The 12,529-nt window shown below is 31.3% G+C and overlaps 1 protein-coding gene and 2 long non-coding RNA genes across 3 annotated transcripts in view; all 3 read right to left on the reverse strand.

The window, feature by feature from the left end:
- The window catches only part of LOC116848210, a 3,051-nt gene extending 1,771 nt beyond the window's left edge, over window positions 1–1,280 (reverse strand). The window contains exons 1-2 of the mRNA XM_032824074.1: window positions 1,115–1,280; window positions 181–271 (exon numbers count right to left, since the gene is read on the reverse strand). Of these exons, the coding sequence (XP_032679965.1) occupies window positions 181–271; window positions 1,115–1,156 (133 nt within the window). The 5' untranslated portion in view covers window positions 1,157–1,280. The remainder of the gene's footprint in view (window positions 1–180; window positions 272–1,114) is intronic.
- Window positions 1,281–3,733: 2,453 nt separating this feature from the next.
- LOC116848184 lies at window positions 3,734–8,175 on the reverse strand. Its single transcript, XR_004378922.1, has 6 exons — window positions 7,980–8,175; window positions 7,841–7,905; window positions 6,966–7,179; window positions 6,790–6,855; window positions 5,486–5,599; window positions 3,734–5,076 (listed from the first exon to the last, which is right to left on the reverse strand). It is a non-coding gene; the product is annotated as an uncharacterized LOC116848184 (long non-coding RNA).
- A 3,261-nt stretch (window positions 8,176–11,436) lies between these two features.
- The window catches only part of LOC116848176, a 7,833-nt gene continuing 6,740 nt past the window's right edge, over window positions 11,437–12,529 (reverse strand). Inside the window, exon 5 of the long non-coding RNA XR_004378920.1 lies at window positions 11,437–11,747. This is a non-coding gene — a long non-coding RNA (uncharacterized LOC116848176). The remainder of the gene's footprint in view (window positions 11,748–12,529) is intronic.

A 12,529-nucleotide genomic window follows, 5' to 3' on the forward strand; every position in this document is an offset into this window, starting at 1 on the left:
TATATATATATATATATATATATATATATATATAATAACAAATTTCTTTAATGAAAGGAAGAGATATCATAAATCTTAGTTTACTTTCAAATTTACGATTGTGAAGTTATTATCATTACTATAGTTATTTTATTTTTTTAATCATATTCTTTTAGATGTTTTGAATAAAATAGTACTCACTAGGTGATAGTCCTTTCTCTTTGCTGCACTCCATTATGTTCTTGTTGAACTTTTCCAATCTCTCCCTGTTGAACGCTCCGTAAACAATTGTCTGAAAAAATTTATTTACAGCCAAATATACAAAAATTGTATCGCTTTGACGTAATCACAGTACAGGTACAAGAAGTATACATCGATTCATAATCCAGTCGAATTTTTATATTTCCTCATACAAAAAATCGCAAGTTTAAACTTTAACTTACATTTCCTAATGTAGAAATTGCGTAAATATGTGTAGTTACAAAAAGATCCTTTCGTATGACATTATTGTTTAATTATAAGTATATAATTTTGCTTATTTCGCGAATAGTTTCAAGGAAGGACTTGAGGCTTTTTTCGTCATTTAAGTTTCTTAAAACATCAGTTTGTAAATAAGATCGCGACTTATTGTATCAAGGATAATATAAAATACGGATATTAAAAATCATATTCTTATATCGCGAAATAAATTTACAAACTAGAGATATAAGATATCTGTAAAAAGAAGGATACTTCAAATAACACCTTTAATGTAAATTTAGGAAACTAAGAAATAAGATGTTTGATTTTATAGCATTGTGTTTGCTTTGAGTAGAGTGTAATTAACACTAAGGGCCGGTTTTTCAATGATAGTAATATAAATATAAAGATATAAAGATTTAGATTTCAACTTAAACTCTGTTTAAACAAAACAAACGCATTGTTAGAATAGAGTTTAAACTTGAATCCAAGTTTAAACTACTATTGAAAATCCAGCCCTAAATCTGTCGCGTTGATCTTTGATAGTATATATTTTTGTATGTCATTACGTAAATTATATACAATATAAATGCATATAATGAAATGTAAATTAAACGCTCATTAAGATAATGTACTTTGTAAGGACACGGAGAAGTTTATTTGTACTCGTACTTACCGCGACGGACAATACGACAGACACGATCACTAGAATCTTCATTCTAAATTCTTCGAATATGTTCAAGAAATTATTAAATATTGTGTAACGAGATTGCGCCGAAGACTTCTTTTTGAAGCTGCAGCTGCCGCTGCAGCGTATTTATAGATGAGTGGCAGTCATATTAAAATACTATATAGCTTAGGTGTGATTTATGACAAGGTTATAACATAAGGCTGGTATTGGACGGTCAAGATTAGTGATAAAAACTCGTGTGTTAAAATTCAGGTGAATCATGCAATACATTTTAATGTTGTTCTGTAACGCAATGCATTTTAATGTTATTCTTAGAACGCTACAATTTACATATTAAGTGTTATTGGTTTTATTTCTCTATGTTAATATTTGTCTATGTCAATATCTGTCTATGTCAATATCTGTCTATTTCTATGTTTATTATATTATGTTACATTAAGACGACCGAATCTTACAATTGTAAGGGCCCTTGCAGAATGCCAGGCAACAGGCAATAGGAACAGGCAATAGCCAATAGGAACAAGGAATAGAAATAATTGACCAATCAGAATTTCTATTCTCTGTTCCTATTGCCTGTTGCCTGGCATTCTGCAAGGGCCCTAAGAGTCTACAATTGTAGATTAATGTATACCATATGAGAGAGAATTATCCGTATTGGATTAATAATTATAAGAAAAACCTGAACAATCGTCTCGATTTTCGACTAATATATTAACGTTTACGAAGTAATATATTAGATAAAGTCAAAGTATTTTGTAATATTTCGTAATATAATGTTATATTTCAGGGAGTTATATTTCTTTATTTGTGTGGTGTTATTATATTTTGTTGTGCTAATTTGCATGTTACAATTATGCAGGATAATTTTATGCTTCCTATAATTCGAGAAATTTATATTTCGGTTGATTGCCCTAAGATTTGACTATCAGGATTGCGATTTTACGAATATTATCCTTTTTTTTAATTTTGTTAAGTTCTTTTTCTTATCACAATATATATCCATTAAAATTCAAATCGTATTGTCACCGTGTCAAATCAGATTTGTCGCTTAATCGTCACTGAAGTCGTTGAAATAAGCTTTTCTCATTGACCGGGCTCACAATATTCTATTCCTTTTGAATGTACTTTTATACCAAGAGATGAGTTTCCATCAATATGAATTTTATATTCCTGATTATTACTTTCTCCACTAACTTATAGCCTTGAGTCATGCGCGAATAATAAATCAAATATTTTAGAGAAATAATTTAGAGTAACCGCTTTTTTGTCGGAATTATCATTTTTAAATAAATAATAAAAATAAATTAATCCATAATCTTTGAATACGATGCATTTCAGAGCTAAATAATAGTCAATGAATCAATCGATGAAAACAAAAATTACTTTTTAAATAATAAAGGGAAAGTGGACAAATAATATTTTATTTATTGCCGTCTCTATAATATGATTATATTTGCCCATTGCAACAGTTACTAACTCTTACTTGTGTCAAAAGCATGATCCGAAAAAATTCATATAATGTATTGCGCATACGCATTCACAGCAATTAACGCGATTATTTCCGAAGCATGAGATTGCGCTGATTTCTCGCCTAATAGCAGAAATCCTGTCTGTACGTTTATAAATCGCATCAATTGTGCAACTGACTATCATATAAAAAATCACAGTGTAAATCATTGGTCATTAAATCATTGGTTCTTGTTTAGTAATGAACTGTTTTATTACTCATCATATTCTAGAACGTGACAAATGGAATATTTTATCAAAGATTGGTTATATAATCGCAAAGATTGGAAAACATCAAACATATCAAAGAAGATTGAAAAATTAAGCTATATTTAGATTTATAACACATTTATCTACGAGTAAATTTCAACATTATAAATAGGATAAACATTACATTAGGAAAGCAAATAATATTTTCTTTAGGATAAAACCTTTAAAGTGACCTTTTTAAAAAATTCTAATTTTTAAAAATATCCCTTTAAATTCGGTTTAAGATGATTAGGAAGTAAACACATGCAATATATTTATTTGAATGACTGTTGTCGGTTTTTTTGAACGGGATTTGTTTAACCTTGTCAAATGTCTCTGTTGGTCAATCTCATTTTAAGTCTTCCAATTCTAATTAATTTATTTCAATTTCATTTTACTGAGTTGTCAGCACGAAAATATATTTGAATGAATAGATATCAGACGCGATATTCAACATTAGAATAAAAAAAATAATAAAGACAGTTTCGTATATCGTATAGAGAAAAATCTGCAATTAGCTTTAATTAAGGTTTATCGAGGAGCAACAAAATTAGCAAACTCTGCACATAACAGTTTTCATTATCTGTTCGTTGTAATAATCGTCGCATGTGATTCGGTTGTCTTGCCTAATAATAATTATCTTATAATATCGAATAGATCATTTTATCGTCTAAACAATGTAAATACGCGATATACTTGTGTATAATATTATATAACATTAAAAAACATTTTAATTTAATTAAATTTTATTCTACATTGTTTGATTCATCATCTACATTATCTGATATAGACTATGATATATTTTACATTATATGCTATCTCTGTAAAGTCTGAGCAAAATTAATTTTTAAAAATGTTACACGCAGTCAACGATTAAATTAAATTAAATTATAAGAATACATTACAAGACACACTTTATTTAAATCATATCGCGAGAATGTCATCCAAATATTTGCGTAAAAATAAAGGTGAAATCACTCTTATTTTTTTTTCGTAAAAAATCAATGCGACCTACATCTACACATGCACTACTAAGAAGCTGTACAAAAGAAATTTTACTATCATGAAATTGTTTTTGTGCGTTCGCTCACCGATAAGCGATGAAATCCGTCGATCCTGTTTCCCTCGACGAATTCTTGCATCCTCGCAGGTTTAACCTCGTTCAGCTTTTCTTCGTACCCTTTCGTAGCACTTTCATTTAAAGAAAACTCGCGCGACGCGTATACTGAAATCGCGAACCAAAGACCGCGTTTTCAAAAAGACGCGAGAGATATAGAAGTTTTTCCATTTCGTGAACAAAAAACTGAGTTCTCATTGCACGAGAACTTAAATTTTTAAATGAACTATAAGCACATATGTATCTCAAATTTAACAGTAATTTGATCGAATTTCTCGTAAAGGCATATAATACCATTTTATAACACCGAAATATATTCACAACACAAATCTAACGATATCGTAAACGAGCTAAATAATTGATGAGTAGCGTAAAATTATCACGCAATATATGCGTGAAGTCTGCTCCGCAAGTTCATGCGAAAACAACTCCGCAATACTGCGAAGTCCTCTAACGAAGTCCTCTAACGAAATATACGCACGTATTTAACAACGTTCGCATTATTCCTAAGAACGTAATAATAATCGCAAATCAAAATAGGGTCGATGCTCTATTTGTGGCCACTTTAAGGAGTTTCGACGAAATAAACGCGTTTTAATTAAATTTCCTTCGTTATCTAATGTCTTTAATTATTTTAATATATTATTAAGAATCTTTAAATAATAAATTTAAGATAAATTTAAGAATAATAAATTTAAGCAAAATAAATTAAACATATTTTAAAAAATAATACTTATGTCATAATTTCTGATTTCACCGTTTTTGGCCACCAGTTCTTGTCATAATAAATATCTGTTCTGGCCACATAATAAAATTGAGATTAATTTATAATGAAACAATTAATAAAAAAGTATATGTAATAAAAATTGTTAGAGCGTTTGAATGACTTGCGGCGAATGCGGTGTCGCAGCTACTGATATGTACGGTTGTGGATTGACTACGGCTGATGGCAGCACTATCGGCTAGAGCGTGAATAGTGCGCTAGTGTGTCATCTTCGTCGTGTCGTGTGTGAAGGATGGGACGGTTGAGTCTGACGAAAAAGTTAGTTGATCTAGACCTTGAGTAAGAGTAATGCTAGAGTGTTAAGAAAAGAGTCAAATGTTTATGTGAGCATGTTTGTAATATACAAGTTATTACAAAAGTAACGAATATTGCATATTCAATACAACGGTCCTTCGAACCAGCGTGGATACGAGAAAGAGGATCTCATGAGGAAATTCTCAAGCATATCCAAACAATCAAACAAAAATCTTGGTTTAATGTTAATATCTTAATATCTTAATGTTAATATTTATTTTAAATTATATATATATATATATATATATATATATATATATATATATATATTAATATAGAATATATATATTAATTATAAAAATATATATAGAATATGAGATTCACAAATATATTTATATTTTTTTTAATCAAAAGTAGACTAATTTTTATTTTTGATATTTGGGTATGTGAGTCTACATAAACTTACCTTCATGATAATTTTGTTATGTCCAAATTATATCCTTTGTGTGCTATTTCATAGAACGTCCAGTTACGTCTATCAGTTCTGCAAACTCTTTCAATTCTGTAACGTCTGCCAGATCTGAAACAAAAAATTGCTTTTGTAATTAGTTATAGAACATAAAATTAATGTATATATATATATAATTTTTTTTTTTCTTTTTTTTTTAATTAGTAAAAATAGTGTCTGATAGTCATGTTTGAAAAGACCACTGTACTGCGAAAATACCGAGGACCATAATCGCTAACGCGAAATATTAAAATTAATTTTATAAAGATTTTAATTGTTTTTAGAGAGAATGAAAACATCGAGTGGCGTCAACACATGACGTTTACCTTTATATTTATAATTGTTACGATACGCATAAGCACGCTTTCTAATATCTAAAGAGGATTTATCTTATCCCAAATATCTTTTATCTCCTAAAGATATCTTATAGAATAACTTCATGATTATAATTTAAATATTTCTGCTGTGTGGATTTATGCTGTTGTTCCGAAGACTTATGACTTACACATGACTAATGGCAAATCGTTATATTAATATCACACATTTATCATCCTACATTATATTATCAATATTATACCTTACTTTAAAAAATTCAATTGCTAACTAGTTTCGACAGCATTTATCGAATTTCCGTATGTCGTAGAGATATACTAATTATTAAGTTCTATAATATTTACTCTATAAACTATTTTAATATAAACTCTAGGAAATACACAATTTTCTATTTATATATCAATTAAATATTCAAAAAACACATTTCTATAATTAGTTATAAAACAGATAAATATTCATAATATGAAATTAGATAGTCTATAAATATATAACTTTTTTAAGTTTAAAAATTATACGTAATATTTACCGTAGAAATTAAATTTTGTCCTACTACCCGTGATAAAACCAATAATATAACTACACAAATTAATTATCGTATTAATCTTATGACTAATTTGATCAGTATTAAAAATGTTGGAAACAGTACATTAATATTACGCATTAACGTACTGTTGTACTCACTACTGCATCTGCAATAAAGAAAAATATATGAAAATTTATTTATGAGATATAAAGTTTATTCCTACAAAATAAAGTCAATTTCTGCAAAGTAAAAGTTTATTTCTACGAAGCAAAATAATCTGTCAAATAAAATAATCATTTTACATCACACTATATGTCGCGTACTTTAGCATATCTTTTACTGTCCACTAAGTCGCATAATCCACCGGCAAGCCGTGCTAAGATATAACGAATTTGTGTAAACTTACGGTTAAGATGTGTTTGCTCTGGCTGAATGAGGTGCTTTAATGTGACATCGCGTCCTTTTGCCTGACCTGAAACAAAGCGATAATTGTTCAAAAATTCCAAAAATAAAGAATGCGCTCAGAGAGGGTCGGCTACATATTCGTTTAAAATTTGTAACAAAAGTGCGCAACGCACTCACCTTACGGATCTCGCGGTACTTCGATTGTTCCGGGCCTTAGGATCAATATCGCAGCACGAATTTCGCAAGGTATCACTTGGAAGAAACTTGGACAGATCTGGCGAAGTCGAAAAAGGTATAGAACATCGCTTGAGTTACATTGCTACTCGCAAAATGTACCGCCACAGCTTCGTGTTCGAATGGGCGCAGCGTCTAGCTGGCCGCCTAGCGCCATCTAACAGCATCGTGCAGAAAGAGTGTCAACATTATCCATTTAGACCCGTTATTTTTAAAATCGATATATTTAGACCCAATATTTGTTTCAATTATAAAATCTGAACTGACAATATTTTCTTATTTTTGAGTGTTCTTTTTGCGACTGAATGGCAACGAATTTGAAAATATTCAAAAGATTATTGATTCTTCGGCAATATTTTAATAGAAAAATAATCGAAAATCGACACACCGATGTCGCTAGACTATATCACAATTTGCAAAGTGTCGTTAATTGAGAGAGAGAGATTTAATAATTAAAGTTTCTCTGCCATGCGTATTAGAAAACTTTATAAAACTGTCTAGTTTTCATAAAAATAAACTATATTAATCATTCTTGATATTTCAAGAATGATCAGATGTGTCACTGTTCATTATAATATTAGAATGATAATAGTCATTATGACATCAAAAATAATCTGACAAACAGCGAATACAAAAGTATCTGAATTTGGAGCTGGGTAAGTGTGATAAATATGCCGGGTTCGCGCACAAGTCTCATACAATTATTGATCGTCAAGTTCTAGTCGCGTGCTATTTACCATTTATTATTTCTATCGGCTATTTCTGATATTCTCGTAAAAGGTTGGACGAAAAGATGTAACAAATTTGTATGAACTTACAGTCGAAATCAACTTCCTCTGGGTAAATCAGTTACTTTGATCCAACATCGCGTTTTTTGTTCCGTCTAAAACAAAAAAAAAACGATCGTTAAAAAGTTCACAAAATAGATAACTCACTCAAAAAGAGTCGGTTACATACTAGCTTAAAATTTGTGACAAATAAAATGCGCGTTGTTCAACTCTTGGATCGCATTATACTCCGATAGTTCACGATGATCTCAGGATCAAGACGACGATTTCGTAAAACGTACAATTTCGCTGCAGAAACTTTGGTAGGCCTGAGGAAGTCCATATAGGAAAGACATCAAACATTGCTTGAGATACGTTGTTATTTGCATAATGGACTGCTATAGCTTCGTGTTCAACAGGCACATCATCTGGCAGGCTGACTGGCGCCATCTAACAGCATCATGTGGAAAGAGTATCGGCTATAACTTTAGACTCGCTATTTTTAAACTCGATATATTTAGACCCGATATCTCTTTGCAATCATAAAATCTGAATTGATAACAACACTTTTATTTCTCACAACTGAATAGCAACGAGTATTGAGAATATTTAAAAATTATTGATTTTTCGGCAATCCTTCAATAATCTTTTAACAGAAAATTAAAAATCGACACACCGATGTCGCCCGTTTTTATTGCAAATCGCAAAGTGCCGTCTACTGAGATTTAATAATTAAAATGCCTCTGTGTTTAAAAGTTTTTATGAGATCGTTTAACTTTTATAAAATTAAACTATATCAATTATTTATAACATCTCAAAATCTACCACAGTTCGTAATAATACTAGAACGAGCATTGCCATCAAAATTAATCAAAATTAAATTGTTAAACAGAGAAAACTTATGCAGGGTCTACAATAGAAATCGTAGAGTCGTAGGTCGTAGAAATTGACCAATCGCGGTCGATTATTCTTCTCATACTTGATTGCGATTGGTAAATTTCTACGACTTACGACTCTACGACTTCTATTGTAGACCCCGCTTTACAGAAGCATCTAAATTTCGACCTAGGTAAGTAGAATAAATTTGACATGATGAATCAATCAAGATTAAAATCTTGTCTAAATACTTATTTTAGCCTCATCATATCTATTATATTTCTTATTGTTATTGTTTCCAAAGTCTAGGCTACAAATGCCACTGTCCTTCATAAGAACCCTTACGAAAAAAAAAACGAAAAAAACCTCAATTTTGGGTGTAAACACAAAAAGCTAGGAATAAACACAAATTTGAGTGTAACATCCAAAATTGAGGGTTTTTTCGTATTGTTTTCGTAAGGAAAATCACGCAACACACATTTAAACTAAAAGAAGACTCATGATTGATTCCCAGGATGTGTTATACTATCTGAGTGTTAAATATAAATTTATATTAAAAATAAATATATGTCATAATGAGCAGTTTGTACAATTTAAGCCAACGATCAGTGGTGTAGCCAGAAAAAAGTTTCGGGGGAAGGCTGTACTTTTTATTTTTAACGAGCAAAAAAAGGTCATTCAAAAAAATTTTTCTCACACTTAGCGTAACTCAGAAAAATTAATTTCGGGGAAAATTGCAGCCCTCTCAGCCACCCCTGGCTGCGCCCCTATCGGTGATACACGATGCTTCTTTTCGTGCTGGTTTGTTTGCTGGATGGAAATATTCTGTTCTGATTGGTTGTATTCCTGAAGATGGAAAGAAATGCACCAATCAAAACAGAGTATTTCCATCCAGCAAGCAATTCAACACGAAAACAAGCGCTGCTGGCTTTGGGTGCTTTCCAGCTACATTATACTGTGTCACGCAAAACTAGTTTATTGGTCACATATTATCTAAAATATCTTCTAAGATAATATGCAACCAATAAACTGGTTTTGTGTAACACAGTGTATGTAACTGGAAAGCACCTTTTATATCCCAGACAGCACAAGATTTTCAAGAGATATCCTAGGGACATATAGAAACATTCAGAGATCTTCAGAATATTTTTGGGACGTCTTTGAAAGATTGTGCTGTGTGGGATATTCGTGCAATATCGAAAAAGACACTTTAATAAGACATGATATTAAGAACAGAGATGATTCTTTCTCGTTTTTTCTGTCTTACAACTCCAGGCGAGCTGTGTTATTGGCTGCATTTATCGGAAAAAGCAGCTCAGTGAACGCTTAGTGATTATTGTCTATGATTGGAGCATTTTTTTAGATTCTTCACAGACCCAGGAGTATTTACCAATCAGGAGCGATAATCATTAAGCACTGCCTGAGCTGCTCCTTCCGCTGAATATAGCTATTAATAAAACCCGATTGCTTGTTCGTTCACGTTGCTTGCACTTTTGACACTTTATATCTAATTACAACCTCTCTTTAGAAAGAAGAATTTTTATTGGGTTCACTTATCACGCTAATATGTAAAGGCTGGTTTATGATGACCGTAATCCATTAACTTATGCCGGAACCATAAAAAATTGACTAATCATAGTCGAATTATAGAAGAAAAATCGACTGTGTTTGATCAATTTTTTACGGTTCCGGCATAAGTTAACGGATTACAGCGATCATAAACCAGCCTTAACGGGAATTAGGTGCAAAAGTGTCAAAAGTGTAAGCAATGCGAACAAACCTATAGTCGTGATTTTTTCCTCACGATTTCGTTAGATGGCGCCAGGCATCTCATAGGCCGTGCCTGTTTAAACACAAAGCTATAGTAGTCCATTTTGCAAGTAACAACTTATGTCCAACGATGTTTTGCGCCAGTTCCCACTTCGTCAGATTTATCCAAGCTTCTACAGCGATAATTTATGGAATCGACGTTGTGATCTTACTCTCGAGATCATCGTGAGCAAACGGGATATCATGAGATCCAAAGGGTGAACAACGTGCACTTTTATTTCTCGCAAATTTCAAACGAATATATAACCGACACTCTCCGAGTGAATTGTCCATTTTGAAATTTTTTAACGATAATTACTTTTTGTTCTTTTCGGGCAAAAGGACACGATCGATGTTGGATCGAAGCGCCTGTCAACCAGAGTTTGTCTCAATTGTAAGTTTATACAAATATGTTACATCTCTTTGTACAATCTTTTACAAGAATATCGGGAATAGACGACAGAAATAATAAATGGGAAAAAATAGCATGACTAGAACCTGACAGTCAGTAATTGTATGAAATTTATGCACGCAAACCCGACAAACTTATTCTCTACTTATCTGGGATGAAACTTTAAAGCTTTTGTAAATATTCTACTTGTCAGATTATTTCTAATATGTTATAATGGCTATTATCGTTCTAGCAGTATAACAGACAGATCCTAAGATATCAAGAATGATTAAAACAGTTTATTTTTACAAAAGCTAGATAATCTTGTAAAGTATTCAGATAGCTTGCTGGATGTAAAGTAATAAGCATGATAGAGAAACATTAACAATTAAATTTTTTTCTCAGTTTTGCGAATTCTAATGATACAGTCTAGTGATATTGGTGTGCCGATTTTCGATTATTTTTCTATTAAAATATTAAAGAATTGCTGAAAAATCAATAATCTTTTGAATATTTTCAAATTCGGTGCTATTCGGCTCTAAGAAAGGCACTCGCGAATTGAAAAATATGATATTAATTAATATTTTATATTTCAGGAAAATATCAGGTCTAAATATATCGAGTTTAAAAATAGCGGGTCTACAGTTATAGCTGACACTCTTTCCGCATGATGCTGCTAGATGGCGCCAGCCAGCCTGCCTAATATCGTTTGAATACAAAGTTATAGCAGTCCATTTTGCAGGTATCAACGTATTTCAAGCAACATTTGGCACCATTTCCGATTTCGTCAAGTCCATCCAAACTTCTGCAGCAATAATTTATGGAAATAACGCTACGATTTTGATCCTGAGATCATTGTGAGCAATTGAAGTATCGTGAAATCTGAAAGGTGAGCGACGCACGCTTTTATTTCTCGCAAATTTGAAACGAATATATAAGCAACTCTCTCCGAGCGAGTTCTTCATTTTTTGAATTTTTTAACGATTATTGTTTTGTGTTTCAGATCGAACAGAAGGATGTTGCATCGAAGCACTCGATTCAACTAGAACAGGTTTGTCTCGATAGTAAGTTTTTATAAATTCTTTGTATCTCGTCGTTTAATCTTAACATAATTAATCTTTTATGAGAATATCGGAAACAGTCGACAAAAATAATAAATAGCAAATAGCGCGGATAATTGAGAACTTGATAATCCGTAAATGTATGATATACACGACGAAATGTGTAAAATATAACAAGCAGCTTTCGTTAATAATCTTAATAGTACACGATCTGTTAATCTTGATATTATTTTACGTTATAATATTGATTTTGTATTTTGTATTAAAATATTTATAATTATATATAATTTAATCTTACAGTTCTAATGTATACGACGAGAATGCGCACGACGTGTGTATTCGATACATGTATTTAACATTTTATAATATATATATATATATATATATATATATATATATATATATATTTGGTCAGTATACTATATAGAATATTATGGACATTATTATAGTTGAATAAGCATTAAATATTATCGCGATATAAATGCGTGTCTGAAACCGGTAGGTCGCGTAACCTTGAGCGCAGTAATAGGACGCGTTGAGGCGCGCGGCGTACGCTGCGTTATATCAATCTTAGACGCAGTAGTGAGCACAGCGTTATTTTGA

Source organism: Odontomachus brunneus, unplaced genomic scaffold (genome assembly GCF_010583005.1).
Source record: "Odontomachus brunneus isolate Ranch 3 - 2012 unplaced genomic scaffold, Obru_v1 Obru_scaffold_091, whole genome shotgun sequence".
Taxonomy (NCBI): domain Eukaryota; kingdom Metazoa; phylum Arthropoda; class Insecta; order Hymenoptera; family Formicidae; genus Odontomachus; species Odontomachus brunneus.